Source organism: Cariama cristata, unplaced genomic scaffold (assembly GCF_000690535.1).
Source record: "Cariama cristata isolate BGI_N322 unplaced genomic scaffold, ASM69053v1 scaffold9752, whole genome shotgun sequence".
NCBI classification, from domain to species: Eukaryota; Metazoa; Chordata; class Aves; order Cariamiformes; family Cariamidae; genus Cariama; species Cariama cristata.
Genome location: NW_009604397.1, coordinates 17,775 through 36,717, shown reverse-complemented (window position 1 = coordinate 36,717; position 18,943 = coordinate 17,775). Strand labels below are relative to the sequence as shown.

Below are 18,943 nucleotides of genomic sequence, written 5' to 3'. Positions count from 1 at the left end.
AAAACCAACCATGTCGGGAGAGCTCGGCACCTGCTCCCATGTACTGGTTTCCTTATGATTTAGCAGTGAGAGATGCAGGATGAAGGTGGCCAAACCCTCGCCCAGGTCCCCAGGAGGGCTCAGCCTATCTGTGTTAAATCCCTCCCAAGCACGGGCTACACACATAGCTCCTACCACTTTGTTCATGCAGCGTGGTTGGAGATGTGGGCTTTTGCAAGTCAGTCTGGGTGCTTGGCCTCAGAGGGGGCAACTTCATGTCTCCTTCATGTCTTGGTGTCTCTTGTTGAGAAGGTGTTGGAAACACCAGGCACTTGCAGCTGAAAGGCAGGAAGGAGGTGCTGGGCTCTGGGTACCTGGTGCGAGACATGAGTTCTGCTTCCCCGCTTTAAACTCCTGCTGTTCTCAGAATGGAAATGGGACTGTCTCCACTTTCAGATTTATCATCGTATTTGAAAGCTATATGAGGAGTAATAAGAGTAAAATTTCGTTCTCCAAGGTCACAGTTGGACAAAGTGCTTAAGCACTTAAGTGCACATTTAAATACTTTGTGGAGGTCTCCAGTTTGAGTCTTGTTTATTTTTTAAGCCATAAGCATATAAACTGAAATTTGAAAAACTGTTTCAAGAAGTGAGATTAAAACCATTAGTAATATTCTCCTTTGAATTCACCACTCCATCTTTCCAGATATTACTCCCAGTCAGTAGGTATAAAGTCACTAGGACTGAGCTTTGCATTTAACAAACATCACAGTATCTGCTGGAGACCAGCTGCGGAGATTGAGGGCAGAGATGCCAAAATAAAGTTGCCAGAAACAAGAGATGATGCATCTTTTCACAGAAGAAGCTTCAGATCCCAGTCCTTCTGCTCTGAGTCTAAAGTGAATTTCCTCTTCATTTCAGCATTCCCTAATTATGTTTTATAAAAAAAGCGTGTCGCTTTGTTGTTAACTCAGGTTCATTATGGTTTTCAAAAAAGAGTGATTTCCTTTTAAATGGCCCAACAGTACAGTTTGGCTTGTGCTTAGTCTGGGCTCATTCCTGTTTGGTAGGTTTATGATACAAAAGCCAAAATATACAAGTCTTGATCGTTTGGCAAACAGCTTGGGTAAAACTGTGTATTTTGTATGGAGGGATTGTGCAGCTGCAGGGGTTTTGTTTTGCAGTAGATTAAATTAGCAAGAGCTTCCATCAGAGTCAACAAACAAAGATCAGTACCCAGTCCCGCAAGTGCAAAGCTGTATACAGGGCTTTTTAATTGGAAGCCAAAGTTGATACCATGGAAAAAATCCTAATAGTCTAGAAGAAGGAAGAAAAAAACCTGAAAGGAACAGTTAAACCAGAATATTTTTCAACCATATTTTCCCCAAGGATATATCCCAATTGGGAAGAGACCATGGGCAAACACTCAATGTCACAACAGGTGCTGGTCTGATAGGAAGGAGGTGCTGGAGCTCTGTCTTCTTTTTCTTTTCACTAAAAGTATATGCTTTCAGGGAAAATCTTTTCATTAAGAGAAAAAAAAACCCGAAACACTCTAAACCTTTTGACTGTATGAATACCACAAAATTCTGGCCAAAACCTAAAATACTTGAGTTGGAATTGCTGCCAGGATATTGGAGGAAAGGTTCTTTGTAACCCCAATGAGTGTGGGCTTTGCCTGCTGTGAGATGATACCTCCCATGAAATAGCCCCCAGAATTCTTTATTTCTTTATTTCTACCCTGCAAGGCTATTGACTGAAACATTTTTATATTTTTAATTTTTACAAACTTGCATGACAAGAGGAGAAAAGCAGTACATTTCTCTTATAACCTTCTCCAGCTCTTTCACTTAATGGCAAAAGAGCAGCTTGAACCAAGTGCCACATCCTCAGGTATTCAGAGCTGCTGTAATTGCATTGGTTTCACAGTCAAATTGTAATCTATGAATATGCTTAAGCTGGAAATTAGAATATCTGTGTATATCTGATTACTATCAGAGATCAACTCGGGCCACCTGGGTTTGGATCACAGGATTAGGTTCAGACCGATCTGTTTTGAATTACTTTTTACTTGCTAATTATGTAATTATAGCATCAAAGTGTCTTTGTCGTGGAATAGGATCGCCCATGATACATATTGTACAAAACCAAGAAGATTCTTATGCCTGCTGGAGCATACAGTCTCAGGGCTGGTGTAAACCGGAAGATAGAGATAGGACAATGCCAAGCGAAAATGTTGGTTAGCATAGACAAGGTGGGGAGAATGGCGGTCTTGCTGGCGATATAGCTGGGTTGAGGACAGCTATAGAGGGCTAATTCTTCTTTATTAAACTGCTATAAAGGATGAATAAACCATTCACTGTCAAGAGTGAGTTTATACAACACTAAAGTCAGCCTGCGGACCATCAGACTCAAGAACTACTCGTTCAACGTGCCTCACGTTCCTCCATGGGGAGACCTCTGAGCTTGAACCTTTCCTTGTGTCATCATCCTATGGTACAACAGAATTCTCTAGCCTGTGGCAGGGTTCGCTGTCATCATGCATGGAACAAACTACCACAGCTGGTAGATAGATTGAAGAAATAGGGATTTCAGCTTTCATACTCAGTCCTTGATTCTGCAGTTTGTTGCAGAGAGAGTAACTCCAGCAGGGAGCTAGTGGTGGGTTAATTTATTTTAGCTATTTGAGCATGTGTCTTCTGTCCAGCCTTCCCCCTTGTTTCCGTCAGCCCACAGAGGTTGTCTTTGGGCCACCCAGAGTCACTTGAGAAATTGGGTTTATTCCCATTTCTGCTTCTTGTATCCTCTCCTTGCTGGGTCTCGCAGAAGTTGTGGACAGACTCACAGGAATAAAGAAATTGAGATTCAGAGACTGAACTGTGAACTTTTCAGCACACACTTATTTTTGCCAAATCACACTCCCCATGCAACATGGGCTGTTGCAGTGACCCTACATGGAGGTCTGTGCTGCTTGTTGTGATGCACTTGGTGGGGTGGCCGTATTTTGGTCACTACAGGGTTGAAACCATCCTTGTAGATCAGCCAGAGACCTGACTGGAGTGTGCACAGCTGTCTTTCTGCATTACTACCTGCCTAGGGCAGGCAAGGCTTGCCTCTGGCAAGGAGAAGCTCTGGGCACATGGAAGCATCAGTAGGGCAAATATAAGATACGTTTCTTTTTTAAATTCTCTTTTGTGCTCTGTCATGTGTGCACAGCTGTCTTTCTGCATTACTACCTGCCTAGGGCAGGCAAGGCTTGCCTCTGGCAAGGAGAAGCTCTGGGCACATGGAAGCATCAGTAGGGCAAATATATGTTTCTTTTTTAAATTCTCTTTCATTCTCTGTCATCTGCTCTTATTTACTGATTTCCATTTCTTTCTCCCTTTGCAGAATACTTGAGGAGCGAGACCACCTTTCTGGAAGAGTTGGTGTTTGGAAGTGGAGATACCATTGAACTTTCCTGTAACACCCAAGGCTCTTCTGTGTCTGTTTTCTGGTTTAAAGATGGTATCGGGATTGCACCTACCAACAGAACTCATATTGGACAAAAACTGTTGAAGATAATCAATGTGTCATATGATGACTCGGGGCTGTACAGTTGCAAGCCAAGGCATTCCAACGAGGTCCTGGGAAACTTTACAGTCAGAGTTACAGGTACGTGCAGAAATACAGCTGTCTCAGGGATTATTTTTTAATTTTTTATTTAATTTTTGCTCTTTCACATGTTCAGCACAGCTGGTGCTTTGTGGTGTTCAGCCGTGCTTGGTAGGTCTCTACCTCCCTGGTAACTCCTGGCAGTGATTAGACTGACAAAACAAACCAATCGAAGAATGCTGGCATGTCCATACCAAATGTTAATGCTTGATGTTAATACTGAGAGAGACTTAGAAACGGTGCTAGTCAGATTAAAGCCCAAATCCCCCTTAACACTCAAATAGATGCAGTGCTACATGTGCCTTTGAAGTCTTTTGTGAGTGAGTGAACTGTGGCTCAGGGAGGTTAAGTGACTTTTTCCACTTTATGTGACAAATCGGTGGCAAAATTGCATGTAAAAACTGGAGGTTCCTGAAGACTGTTTCCCTATTGTAGCTGATAAATCTCTTCCCTCCATCCCGGTTATCAGAAATTACTGGTTTGTTTCAAAGTAGCTTATCTGTAAACTGTGCATATCTCAAATATGTGTGCCATGGAAAGTACTTACTGGGATTCATATATTGCAAACAAGTGCCGTGTTAGCAAAGCATGTGCTGTCATTTGCTTGGCTGTCTTTTCCACGATTAGGACTGTAGGACAGAACAGCTACAAGCTGTCCAAGCCTGGATCACTAAACAGAGAGTGCCAGAAAAATATGTTGTTCCCAGATAGCTAACCACTAACACTAAGATCGTCTCCATGATTTCAGGCTGCTGCATTGATAGATGGATACCCATCACTGTGAGCAGATAGAAAGCCTCCTGATGACACAGATTAAAAGCCTGAATTTTCAGAAGAATTAACCTCTTGTAGATCTAAGGTTTTGAAAACTCCTTAGCCCTTGCGCTGTTGGAGCTTTTTCAAGCATCCCTGAACAGTAGGTCCTTGCCTCCAAAAGTTGAGTTCCCTCAAAAAGTAAGGGGGTATGTCTGAAAACCAAACACAGAGATACTTGTGATTGTAAATCACATCCCCTCCATAAAGGGCTTTCTCATGCCAGAAATAGGATTTTGTGGAAGTGAGAGAATCAAACCATCGTGAGAATAAAAGCCCATTTCAGCAAGCCTTCACCAACATCTGCTTTTCATTGAACATTACTGGAGATTGCTGTGAATGCTTCAAGGTCATATCAATTAAATGGTTAAAGAAGTATTTGGCCCTTGAAAGGCTTTCTTTAACTAGGTACGATTACTGGAACTATCCGAGGAACTACAGGTTGTTAGAAATGTTACTCTCTCTTTTTTTTTAAGTGACATTAAAATGCTTTTGAGTTCAAGGGGCAGCAGGGAGGCAGAAGAGGGCAGCTGGTTACACGCTCAAATGAAACAGCTGCCAGCCCCAAAAGTTCCTAAAGTGAGAAATTGTTTTTAATAGTGGAAGGGCTGATAATCCTCTGCTTTTAAAAAGTTTAAGCCCCTGTGTTTTTCCTCTTCGCTAATAATAGCTAATAACAGCTGAAGAACAAGCGAGTAACCTGAACCTGCTTTCTGACAGCATTATGAGTCTTTGATTCTATTAGCCCACTGTCATTACCACCAAAGTGCTGGTAATGTGGGAGTCTCCGTTTTAGCTGTCAGCAGCACTTGTTTTAAACTTTGAAGCCCTGCTTTATGTGGCAATAGTGGCGTCTCTCGTGTGCTCAGATATTTCTTCATAATTAGTATTGATTGCTCAGCGTGGCACTGCGGAGATGAGATTGTTATCACATATTTGTGGTTTGTGTTCCCATTTCTTAAAGGTAATACCAGCGGTTAATTAGTTCAGGTATCTGGTCAGGTGTTTATGTGGATATCTAATGTTTGGGGCTGGAGTTGTTCTCGGTGTTAAACTGGTTTAAATCTGTACTAACAAACTGGAATTGTTCTGATCTGTATTCTTAAGTGAGTAAAACTAGGCTAGGTATATTCAGAATGGCTGATATACACATAAGTCCCATTTTGAGAGATGCTTCCAGATTCTAGGAGCATATCAAGATTTTCCTATGTGAGGCCAGGAGTTTTGAGTCTGCAACAAACTGGCTTTTCTGCAGCGCACAGTGAGATGCTTGATGCTGAAGGTAGAGCAAGGAGATGCTGGAGCTGGCATTTCAGGGTTGAAAACCAGGTTGATTCATAGCAGGGTTTGATGTCTTTAAAATGCCTCCCTTGACAGACATGGGCTTGAGTGTTTTGCTGATTTACAAAAAGAAATGTACTGAGCACTTGAAGAGAATCACAAATAGAGGCTGCATGCCCAAACTGATCTCCAGCCCTGTTGGCAGAAGCTCCGTTTCTGCAACCATTTCACACACAGAGCTGCCTTTGGATGTAGCGGCTGAGCAGCACCGCTGTGATGAGCACGGACTGCAGGCTGGTACCAGCGAAAAGAGCTTTCAAAATACCTGAGACTAAGCTCTTCAAAACAAGTGACTAAAAAAATTAAGCCCCTTTCCGTTCATAATTAAAGCCCTTTTGAGAACAGCATCTAGCAGTTCTTGCTGATGCCAATACTCGTCAACTTCTGAAAAGGATTACTATTTTAGTAAATGACTAACAAATAGCTTACAAATTTTTAGTCACCTTTTGAAAAAGGTGATGTTTTAGTAACCTGAATAGGACACAGTGGCTCTGAACATGGGATATTTGGTCTTAAAACCTAAGCTGCATCTCTCATCTGAAACACAAGCAAGGTCAAGACTCTTCCCTCAATCTTGTGGAAATGTTTTTGAATTGATTTGAAAATTGATTCTGCTCCTCTGCTCATAATTAGTTCATTGGAAACCATAAGTAAACTATAATCACATGTTAATATATGGGTAACTAAATCTGGGAGTGCAGAGCTGAGAATGTGCTGGTTTCTCTGTCGATGCTGGTGGGGATTTGGCTCAGTTTCTGCCTTTGCCAGGACTTGAGTAAACCTGCTGGTTCAGCCAAAACACCTAAACATCCACTTCACTTTCAGCAAGCCCCGTGGCATTTCCTTAGTTCTGCTGCCAGCAGGACCTCAGCTGTGGATTTGCAGTTAGATACGAGCTTGAAGTCTTACTTGAGCCAAGAAAAGGTGCAAAGCATGATGCACCACTGCACTCTAAAGCAGGGAGATGATTCCTGTGTTACTTGCTCCTGTAGATGATGAATACATCTGGAAAGTCCTTCCAGATTCTGCAGAGAAGTAGTATTTGTTGTTACCTTTCCCTCCTTTCCCTTACATTTTTTTTCTCCCCCCGCCCCTTCTTTTTTTTCTCACCCCTCCTTTTCTTTTTTTTTTTATTTTTACCTCCACTGAGCTGGTCAGAGAACAGCAGAAAACTCGAGTACAGCTTGAAATGAAGGAGGTTCTGCCTGGCTTGGTCTAAAGTAGTGCTTTACATTTCTGGCCACATGCTGAACACTCGTAAAGTTACCTATATTCTAGTGTTTAAGGCAAAGTTCTTTTACCGCTGTTTCAGAATATAAAGGCTGCTGGGTTGTTAGCATTTTGTCTTTATTTAAAAAAGAAATTCCTGGAGATTATATGAAGTCAGTGATGCTAAATCTTTCCAGACACTGAATTGTACTAAATCGTGTAAATTAAATCAAACACTAAGCTGCTATTTTATAATGGAATTTACATTTACAGTAGTCATTTGGTGGGGGAAGAGGGACTGAGCCTTCAGTCGTGGACAGCTTGGAGAAGGTGAGATGTTAGACCACGTTAAGAGAAACAGTTCAGGATGTTTTGGAGAGATACAGATGGAAAATTCCCACCTATTAACCTGTATTGAGTTACATCCTCGAGGTGCCTCTGTAGGAGGAATATAACGAAGGGAACTGGTTCATGGAGTAGTCATCAAAATGTCGATCGAGAGAGAGGTTTGATTGCAAGGGGAAGTTCTAAAAGCTTTGGTCTGAGTGGTCGAGCAAGGAGTTAACAAGGGGAGATGTGGCAGGGGTGTATTGAGTTAAAAGAAAAGTGCAGGGAAAGTGAATTAGAAATGCTGACCTGTCATTTTGAGACTTGGTGAAATAAAACGTGTTCAGAGTGAATGCTAGAGGGAAAAAAAAGCGGGGGAGAGCTTGTTCTGCAAAAAGAAACTTCCCCTTTTGGAGTTGCTTTTGTATTTACGAGGAGAAGAGCACTTCACATGGGGAGAATGATTTGGCATTGGACCATGGTTTCTGGTGGCAGAGCACTGGCAAACTCATGACACCTCTCTCCCAGTTCAGAAAGCTCCTGGCCAGTTGTCCCTGGCCCAGCAGCATGGGAGGGATGGGCTGGTGGAGCTGCAGGGAAGGGTGACCCATCACTTGGGTGTCCTTCCTCACTGGAGCCCACCGTGGCACCAACAGCCTCGTCCAACATGGTATCCCCGCGTGCTGTCCTCTTTCCACTTCACTTCTTTCTCCTTCTCATCCTAGATTCCCCTTCGTCGGGTGATGATGAAGATGACGATGATGAGTCAGAAGATACAGGTAATTTATTTTTCTGGGAGACAGAGGCCTTTTCTTTCAAGAGATGTGGCTCCCAAGCAGAGCACCTCATCCAGATGTTCGCCTGGTCAGACAGGAGCTCTTTCTCCGTGTTGAAATGGGTGACCTTAGGATGATACCATGATGAAGTTTATTTAAAAATTTAGAAATAGCTGCCAGAGTGATATTGCTGCTGTAATATCCTACAGCAGCAGCAGCGTAATTTTTTTTTTTTTTGAGACTTGGTTCTGCAAATCTGGCTTGATGAGCTAGAGTTACAAATTCTCCTTGCAGGTAAATCCAGACAAACTCACTTACCATGTTGATTTTTTTTGCTACACTGACATTACAGCAGTTTTACACCATTGCAAACCTTGGCCTGCTTTGTTTTTAGCTGGTTTGATTCTGGTCCTCACCAGCATCTTGGCTGGAGTCAGAGCATAAAATTTACGCTAGCCAAGGGCCAAGTTTACTGATGCTGTAAGCGGGAGCAACCCCTTTGACTTTACTGGCTTTTTCTTTTGCTCACGTGGGGAAGGGAGCCCCAGGATGGAGCCTCTCGGTGCTTTTATTCTGAATCTCTTTCAATCCCAGCGTTTGTTTCTTTAAGTGCAATAGCATTAATCAGGATCATTACATGCTTCAGAGGCGTTAGTGTTGTGTTTTATTATGCTTTTTATATTTCTGCAAAGCGAGCTGCCTGCATGTATGTGTTTTTAATAAATAAATATCTTGCATTTGAACCCCCAATCAGCTATGTACATTGGCAGAAGTTCAACATGACTGGAAAATTTCTCCTGCCCATAGCGTTGGACATGCAGGACTCTTGAAAACAGGTCTCCCATGTAATAAATTCATACGGCTGTGTCGTGCAGTATGTGGGCAGTAGTGGTGAGTTATGGTGCCAGGCAACCCATTGGCAGCAATTAGTGGTTTTCTGATAGCTTCTAATTAAGGGCCAGATCCTGCGAAGTGACAAGCACCTTTGCAGAGGTGCTCAGGCCTCCTGATGCCTGCTGGAGCCTGGTAGAGGCATAGGGAGGGTCAGGTTTGGTCAGGATTTGTTCCTACTGCAGAGCAGCTTCTGATGAGCACAATTAATCGTTCTGTACTTTTTTTTTATGTGGTTTGTAGTAAACTCCATGTCTTAGCAACAGATATCACAAAACATCAGCTGGTTTATGGTACAGAAAGACACGTTTTTCTTCACTGAAAAGGAAAACACACATTTTGCCGCATGTATTTATAGCCTGTATTCTGGGTCTTCTTGACTTCAAGGCTGCCTCTTTTTTTAGACCTGAACGTAACGACTGGCTTTGCTGAAAGGTCTCGTTATAAAAAGTTGGATTCTCTTCTGCTTTAAAAACAGTTGATTAGTTTAACGTGCCAGCTCAGTGAAACCTCATGGTGTGTCGTGACGTGGATGTGCTTTATGTTTCTTGCTTTGTTGTCAGACCCTCCACTTAACCTTCACAGATCTTCTTTTGAGTATGGGGAGCCGCTTTGTTAACCCTGACACGACCACCACTGGGACATCCCACCGGGGACAGAGGCTGCAGGACCATCCCAGGCAGGTGGACACATGGGTGTAGCCAGTGCCATGTCCTATGGACAGCCCAAAGACCTGTGTCCTCCATCTCTTGTGGCAAAAAGATACCCTACTAATGAGGTGCATAAGCCCCTGCTTGGCCATCAGTCGTAGCCATGGTCTGTAGTTAGAGAAGAGAAGGCAATAAACACACTTTCATGCCAAAGAAAAATATAACCAATAGTTATTCATATTTCAGGGGAGGTAATCTATCCAGGACTGGCTTATTGCCTGTTGCCATATTGCACGTCACTGAATAAAAACCTTGTCTCCTAGCCCCTTGTGATGATAAGTTAATTTTCTGGCTTAATTTTGTTGTTCAAGAGAGTTTCTTATCCTCGTACTTATAGAGAAGAGCTTGGAGAGCTGATTCCAGTAGTGTCATGAGTTTGAAGCCAATCTTGTTAATTTTGAGATTTTTCACCCAAAGTTGTTGAACAGTGGGAGCTGGAAGTACCAAAGCAAGAGAACAAAAGTAAATCTGCCCTAAAAGAAATTAATATTTGGTGCAAAAACTCTTGGAGAGCACAGAGACGGGCCTTCCATGTGGAGTGCCCTGCTCTGCTCACCCTCCTTTCAGCATCCTCTCCAAAGGGCAGTACAGGAGCAGGGCATCCCTTAGGGATGGGCAGCAGAAAAGAAGAAAGAGGAACTTCAGCATCCTCAAATCATCGGCCTATTTGTTGCAACCTTGTCACAAACCACGATCCGCCTTGCAAAAAGAGGCTTTCCAATACCTCTGTTCTCTACAGCTGTTTTTCCTGGCCCTGAAACAAAAACAAAACTCCCTTTTCACACACTGCTCTTCTGCCCCAGTGCTCCCTACCCCTCTGTATCTGTTTGTTTGGAGCCCCCGCTGCGTAGCCCCAGCACCTTCAAAGAGCCCCTATAATCTCCAATTAAATCTGGCTGTGTACTCAGAGGCGTCAGCTGGGGAAATTGCACAATTAGGGTTGATTCTGTCTACCACAGAAGTTTGTGGCAGCTCCTAATTGCTAAATGAGCGCTCGGCTGTATTAATTATTCCAAGTATAGCTCTCGGTTTTTTTTAATTGGTCATTCCAGTCGGATGGGTGGCCAGTGTCTTTGACGAACAAAACAGACTGTCGGGCTTAGTGTTTGATGATGGGAAAGGGCCGGTGATAATGTTTGCGAGTCCCTGTTTTTTTTTTTCACACCTGCACATGCAAAATCATTGCTCGTAATTAATTTAGAGAGAGCGGGTCTAGAAATTTTTCCTGTCTTTCATCCTTCGTCCTTTCTCGCTCCTGAAACTCTCTGGAGCTTTGCAAGCTTTGCTTGAAAAGAAGAGTTAGCAGCATTTTCACCCCCTTAAAAAGTGGTAATGAAAGGACTCTGGGGGCACAGCAAACCAAAAGCAGTGATGTTTTGTTCACTGCTCCTGCAAATGACAGCAAAGGCACCGTTTTCAATGTGTAGGCACTTTCTTCCAGTTCCAGTTTGACTTGAGAGTGATGCCCTGGTTGTTTGAATCTTGGCACATTAATCCAGGGGTGCCCAGCCCTGGCAAGCCCCAAGTCACATGCAGGAGCACCCAAATGGAGAGAAGGCACTCAGGGAAGAAGCTGTATCTAATTCCAGCAGGGAGGAGCGGATCCTGCCTTTGCTCCATATGGAGAATATCCCCAGCTGGAAACTTTCCTGGGCCCCATCTTGCTCCTGTCTGATGTCCGATGGCAAAATCCCCCTTGGCTTCAGTGATAAAATTTGCAGCCAGTGGGTTGATGGGTCTCCTGTGAGATTCAAACTCATTTTTTTGAGTGAGGAAACGTGGTGAAACATCATCCTGCGGCACACGCAGCTGGTGTGGAAAGGGGAAGAACCCCCAAAAGCTCAATGCAAGGAGGAGCCTGGTCCTGACAGGGCAGCCGTGCAATCTAGTTACACCCCTGTGCCTGGGTGAGTGTCACCGATGCCATAAAATGGGATTTATTGTAGGCAGATATGTTAATCAAACAACAAACAGCAGGTTATTCGGCTGCCCTTCTTAGCGGCGAAGGGACTTTTCCATCCGTGCCTGGCCTTTCCCTGAACTCTCCCCCATACCCCATTAACCTCCTGTAAAGTCCCCAGGAGATCAGGGTCCTTTGCCAAGAGGAAGCGTTTGGCCAGAAAATAGCCCGTGCTTCGGAAACCAAGGACCAGACGTCTCCCAGCATGGTTTCTGCAGCTCCTTCTCTTCAGCCTTCCCAACAGCACCCCAACTGTCCTCCAAATTCACGCCCATGCTGCTGCCCAGCCTTTCCTTGGTTTCTGCCCTTCCCAATGCATGCCGTAGCAACTTCTTCCTTTACCATCAAGATCTGCTCTTCCTTTAGGGGTTGCGTCCACTCTTCTAACATTTTTTGGAATATTCCCTTTTTTTTGTGCAGTTCTACCATTTTTCTAAGCTCAGATGTTGGAAGGTAGATGGTGACATGATGTCTCTGCTTTAGCCCACATTATCGTGTAGCATTTGAGGGCTCTCCTGCATGTGCCCTGTGTTTACAGCAAAGTTTGTAGCCAGGATTTTGCAGGAGCAGAGAAATTGCAGAGATTCCTACTTTGGCTTTTGTTTGTGCCAGCCGTACTCCTGCTCTGATGCCATCCTGGCAAGAAAAGGGCCTTAAGCAGTTTCATTGTTTAAAAAATGAGTCGTACGTGGCATGGATGAGCACCAGATCCCTCTGATATGTGGAGCTGACTCTCATAGGCATCGTGGCACGTTGTGCAAAGCAGTCTGAGGGCAGATGCAAGCCCTCATACTGGATTTCCCTCCCTGGAACAGCATTACTGAGGCAGCTACATCCAGCTGTTTGGCTGCAGAGGTGTGAAAGGAGATGAGACATGAGAGTGATGTACCCAGTGGGGCCATCTCCAGCAAATGGAGGGTCTCCTGGATGTAACTCCTGACATCCAGTTCCTCGCGGCCAGGTGGACTTCGCAAGGAGCCATGGGGAGAGGGGACCATGTGTAGGGTGTTAGCAGGTGCTAAAAATCAGTGGATGCATGGGTTGCCTTGGCTGAAATATATGAGTTTGCCTGCAAAATCATTGGAGCTGAAACACAGCAGGGAGCCTGTGTGGGGGACACTGGGGACTTAGACCAAAATGGGGTCATCACTGACTTACCTGGAATTGCAACGGGATGGGTCTTGTGGAGCCAAACGTGTCAGGGATAAGTACATTGGGGAGCACTGCAGGAAGGGAGCAGCTCGGGTACATCTTGGAGGGATGCAACAAGAGGGGAAATTTTGTACACCCTTGTCATTAAGGGGAAGGGGATTGCAGACGTTTCAGAGAAGCACTGAGGTGGGGCTGTGATGCTGGGTGGTGTTTCTGAGCATCATCACCGCTGCGGGAGAGGCCAGCAGCGATGCTTTCCCAACAGCTTTGGTGGCCGTCATGTTCTCTAAGGCAGTTGCTGAAGGACCTGCACATTCAGTTTGTCTTGGCCAGAAGCACACAGGTCTCTCTGAGCGGTGGGTTTGGGTACTCTGTGTCTGTGGGTGCTTCCTTCCCATCTGGAAGAGATGCCAGTTACACTCCTTGGCCGCCTCTTTGCTGTTTTGCAGCCCAAATGCTGTCTGCCCTCATCTCCCTTTGGTCTCGGTGTGGAGCATGGAGCTGGGGGGCTGGATGTGGCCCCCAGCGTGGCCAGGGAAGCACCCCATGTGCAGCTCCACAGTGTTTCCTTAAGCAGAAATGAAAGCTTGAGAGGCTTTTTAAAAAAACTTTCTCTTTCTTTCTTCCCAGTATAATGAGTTTGCTGCTGCTGCTGCCTTAATTTGGAGTTAATATGTAATGTTTGTAACACAGCCAAGAAACGTCGCTGTACTTGAGGCAGATTATAAAAAGTATCTCATGCTAACACTGGTGTTTTAAAACTTATCCCTGTTCAAAGGTAACATGAATCTTTAAAACTAAAATCACTTGCACTTAAAGAACATAAACATGATAAACCAGTTTGGCACTGGCTTTTTTTTTTTTTTCTTTCCTGCCCTTAAGGAGGCTACACTACATTTGCACTCACTGAGAAGCAAAATTTTCCAGTGCAGTCAGCTAACACTTTTTCTCTGCTCCCTTGCTGGCCCATCAACATTTTTTTAGAGTTCCAATATCTTTCTGCTGTTCATGCTTCTTGGCCACTATTGTCCCCCGAAGATACGTCAGTATCTTTTTACATGCTGAGGCCAGATTCTCACCCTGATCTGGGATAACTCTACCTGTTGATTTAAAAGCCGCTACTCTAGATTTATACTGGCGTTACTGAGACAAGAACCTGGTCATGAACCTTTCATCACAAACCTAAAATGCAAACACCCTGTCTACATCTATGAAAGTCGTTTAGCTGGAAAGTATTTCTGTGTCATTTATCTTAACTGCAGCAGGTAGCAATTTAACTGTCACTCTCCACATGCCAAAGCCTCCTCAAATGCATCTGCTCACCAGCTGATATCCTCCACAGCAGAAACTTGGTCTTTACTTTCTCAGGTGTCCCCTTCTGGACCCGGCCAGATAAGATGGAGAAGAAGCTGCTGGCAGTTCCCGCCGCCAACACCGTTCGCTTCCGATGTCCGGCGGGTGGAAACCCAACTCCTTCCATCTACTGGCTGAAAAACGGCAAGGAGTTCAAAGGAGAGCATAGGATTGGGGGCATCAAGGTAAGGCCTTGTTTTGGATCTCTGTTTTTATCAGGAGTTTTCTACCAACTGGAGAAAATTGTATTTCTCAGTCATTAACATTGGTACCTGTAAGGGCACAGCCCTGACTGTGTGGAAATGGGGGTGTTTCTTGCAGCCTTAGCAACTGCTTGACACCAAAGTGTTAAAAAGGACTGGTGTCCCTTCGGAATGAAGGCTAATTCCCTCTGGGTTTGTCTACAGCAGTCATTCAGGGAGTAGGTAAAAATGAGGCTGAGTTTATGGTTGCATTGTGGACAGTGATGAGAAAGCAGGAGCAGAAACTTCTGTCCTGTTTTCTGGAGATCAGCCTAGTGCATTGAGACGTGTTAGACTGAGCTGTAGCTATTCCCAGCTTTCAAGGAAAAGCGACTGGCATCCTTTGAAGGTGTAGGAAGGAGCTCACCAAAGAGCTGGACCGTCGCGCTGGTGTTCATTAACATTCTTGTGGTATAAATCACTGACCCTTGGTCAAGTGTTGGATTCCCTTGTAGCCAGAGTAATAGCATCTGCTCTTTGGCTGCTTTCTTCTCCCTCCTTCCTTTCTACCGTGAGGTGTTCTGGACAATGCTCTGGCTCATGTTTATAGATAGAGCTAAGGGACACAAAAACCCACTGCACTCAAATTAGCCAGAAGTTTCTCTGCTACTGTATATGATGAATTATGGCAGGATTTTAACAGGAAAATAATCTCTTCTCCGATTTTGTTGTTAATACTTTGTCCCCTTGGGATCACAGTCAGACTCCTTTCTGGTTTTATTTGGGGAGAATAAAACTGGCAGCAGCTGATTATAACAAAATCACTGTAGCAGAAAGGACTCCTGAGCAGCGATTTTTGCCTGCACTCAGCCAACCCTGGCATATCCCTGGGCTACTGCTAAGGAGAGAAGGTGATTTTTAGGAAGGCACCTTCATCAGTACTCTGAATGGCTGTGTGCTGATGCCTACCACATCTGTAGCATTTTGAAAGGGGGCTAGGCAAGCAAAGCGTGCCAGGCTTCAGAAACCAGAAAAGGATTCAAAAATGTCTTCCCTCCCCGTGGTTTTGGGCTGTTTCTTTCCTGTTAGCTCAAATCTGTTCCTGAAAGAGCCTTTTGTGGTGCTTCAGTGAAGCCTTTGAAGCTCCCTCGTCAGTCCTGTCCCTGCTCCAGCCTGGACAGGGCAGAGGACATGCTCGGGTTTGGATCTTGTGGAAAGTTAAGGAGGGAAGAGAAGTGAGGAAGCAACTCTTGTGGGTAAACAGCCTTTCGACAAATGACATTCACAAAGCATAAGCATCTTTTACTAATTGCGGGCTGCAAGGATCATCATGAAGTGTTTTCAGGCTTGCGTGCGCCGTTGGAACGGCTTTTTACAAAACTATGTGACATCAGCTGCACTAAATTATGCTTGCAGAATAAAATCTAAAGCTGAAAGCAATTCCCCTACCCACTTCCCAGTGGTTTTAATCTATCCTTGAGTTTAAATTGACACGTTTCATCCTTTGCAACACAGTAGTGAGTCTTTGGCATCGCTGTGCTTTGTTTCTCTAGGGGCACCTTCCAGCAACAAGCTGATGCTTAAAAGAGCTATTGAAGGCAATGTCAGGCCAATTACAGAAAGATTGGTTTAAGCTGTCTATCTGTCTAGGTGTAGTTCTTTGTCCCTTTCTCGATACAAAGACATCTTTCTCTCTCTGTAATTTTCCTTCCCTTATTTGCTTGCTTTTGCTTTTGAGCTGCAGTTAGATGTAAGTAGTCTAATGTAAATCTCATCCAGTATAAATATACTGATACATATCAGCTGAGATTTGGACCAGAAAAAGAGATTGAAAACCTACTCGGTATCTCATGTATTTAAGATTTAAATTCCCTGTTACAACTTAACTTCATAACAGGATTAGGCAGCTTGAAAAGAATGGGCAAGATCCAGATCTGGCAGAGTTTGGTTGGTTTACTTCAGCTCAAGATCTGGTCTTAACCCAGAAATCCTTGAGCTGGGAATGTTCTCATTTGTTTTCAGTCTGTGGAAGAGTTTAAATGTTGGTTGTGAAAGATCTGTGGCTAGCAGATGAAAGCTGACCACTCTTCCACTTCTGCCTCTTGCGAATGACATTTAGATCCCGTGTGATTGCCCGGTGTAAAGCCTGCAAGAGAGAAGGGTGCGTGTTGAAAACATGAAGTACAGGCTAACCTAGTTTTGTTACAGTTCAAACTGATTAAGAAAAGAAATTCATATGACTTATCATATGAAATTTCCCAAAGAGCATTAATGGTTAAATCCTTGTTGGAATCTCTAATATCGTAAGCCTGTGTGTGTTAAATGACCCTAGAAGGGAAGATTGAGGGGGAGGGGAGATAGAGGATTATCCCTTCCCCAGACCATTGCACTGACTTGCATACCAGTCTGGCAAACACGGACTGAGGTTCCAAGCGTGTCTGCAAATGTTTGTTTCACAAGGAGCCAAGAATGACAACACCAAATAAACCAGAGGGATTTCCAGTATCTCACCCACTTGATTAATGTCTGCACTAAGTCACTTCATGTTTCTAGTGTTTTGTCGAGTGTGGTGACTATCCTAACTTGGGAACATCCCTTTTTATTATCCTTTAAATCTAGATGCCTGTCTCAACCTAAACAAAAAAAATCTTGTTGCTTCTGGAAGCGTTTCCAAACAGGTTCTGCCTCGTGAGTCTGTAGCCCCCAGGTTCTCCTCTCTGTTCACAGTCCGAAGTCCCCATCACAAACCTGACAAAGAAGTTCTTTGAAAGTGTAATAAAAGTGTGTTTGAAAGTGCATCCTAGGTAAAACACCTAATTTGGACCTGATTTTGTAATACAGGTCAGACTAGGGAGTCTGCCATGTATCTGGAGTCCCATTTCCTTGGAGTAGCTCCTGGGGGTTCCAGATGCAAATTCGTTGCAGTGCTGAAAAGTGGATTAAAAGAAGTCTTTAGACACAACTGTGAGACAGGCCGGTATGGAAATGAGCCACTGAGCAGCCACAAATTTGCATTGAAACTCCCTTGACAGTCTGGTATGTTCAGCTGTGAAGTCAGGGTCCAGGCTCTCTGTTCTCGGAGCTCCTCTTACCCTGTAGCTGCTGCGCTGTTGCAGAGGTGCACCAAGTGGGATGTTGCTTTACAAAAGGTGTAACGTTGGTTCTGCATTGAGCTCCATCTGTGCTGTCTTGACTGGGTAGAGGATGCAGTCAGAGCTGATCAGACATCCACAACAGCCGAGATTTCTGTACAGACTGTTTAGCCACAGCCTCCTATTACCTATAACCTGAAATGAAAAGAAATACTATATTCAGTGGTCTCTGAAAAGTGGGATGCTCGGCAGTGCTGTTCTCAGGGATACAGAGATCTACAAAACTTTGCTAAAATGACTTTTGCTTGCTTACCTTGCAACTAAGCTATCTAGTCCCGTGACTTTAAACCTTCTCTTTGCAAAATTCTGGCTTTAATTGCAACTTGACCCTTTAAAGGAGAGCATGTGGATGGATGCAATTTATGTGTAGCAAAAGAGGTTAAATGACTTCATATTTGAGTTCACCTGCTGCAGCAAGAAACCTCCAGGAGCAATTACGCCCTTGTTTTTTCCATCAGCCCTTGACATTCTGTAGCGTAGCGTTATTGTAATCTCCTGCTTCTGTGTCCTTGGAGTCACCTTCAAAATGTTTAATAAAGTTAAATGTTCTGCTCTGGGCGGCAGAAGGCATCAAATTAATATCCAGACATTTGGAGAGCTTTCATACGCTATGCATCCTGAAGTCATCTTTGTTACTGTTGGTTGCTTTCTGTATTAACTCAAGATTTGCTTTCGGTATCCATTATTTCCTTTATACTCATTAGAAACAAATGTAGGTCAGGGTGGAGGCATGGGTTGTGCTTTCCCTTCTGCTACTGAGCAACCAACAGCTCTGGACATAAGCCATATCCAACTAGTGTAAAACTCGGTGCCAAAAGAAAAGGGCTGACCACGCATCCTAGGGACCAGACTTGAGACTGGGCATGTTTTCTCCTGTTTTTTACAGGGAATTTAGGGGACTAACTCAGTTGTAGACACCCAGTTCTGTTCAGACAGATGCCATGACCTATTGCTTCCATAGCATACATCTTTAAAATATGTTATAGATGTGGTAAGAAGTATGATTTTTATTGTTTATAGTCATCTTATGGGTTGTATGTAGCAGTTGGTAAAGATCTGCAGATGGGAGTACGATATTTTGAGCTGACAGAGTCTCTGGAGCAGAGTGGTCTGGCAGAGGGGACCAGCGGGTCAGAGTTATCTTAGCTGATGCCTTCTGAAGTCGTTACTCTAATGAGAAGTGCCACATTCAGCTGTCAGCTGGTTCCATGATTGTTATCGTTGTGGAAGCATCTACCAGTCCCCATTGCAATCTCAGCATGTTACATTGAGTTGCACTGTTCCTGCATTGATCTGAATTCCTTTTCACATTAAGCCTTTAATGACCCTTGAAATGGGTCCTTGTAATGTTCAGGCCTACTCTGGGTCCATTCATGCTGGCCAAGTGTGTAGAAGCTCACTGACTGTTCACTGATTTGAATGATCTGGTGATGATGATACTTGAC

The 18,943-nt window shown here is 44.1% G+C and overlaps 1 protein-coding gene across 1 annotated transcript in view; it reads left to right on the top strand.

Moving 5' to 3' along the window:
* Positions 1-3,368: 3,368 nt before the first annotated feature.
* The window catches only part of FGFR3 (fibroblast growth factor receptor 3), a gene marked incomplete at its 5' end in the record, with an annotated part of 32,603 nt that continues 17,028 nt past the window's right edge, over positions 3,369-18,943 (top strand). Inside the window, 3 exons of the mRNA XM_009695595.1 lie at positions 3,369-3,632; positions 8,048-8,101; positions 14,180-14,349. Of these exons, the coding sequence (XP_009693897.1) occupies positions 3,369-3,632; positions 8,048-8,101; positions 14,180-14,349 (488 nt within the window). The remainder of the gene's footprint in view (positions 3,633-8,047; positions 8,102-14,179; positions 14,350-18,943) is intronic.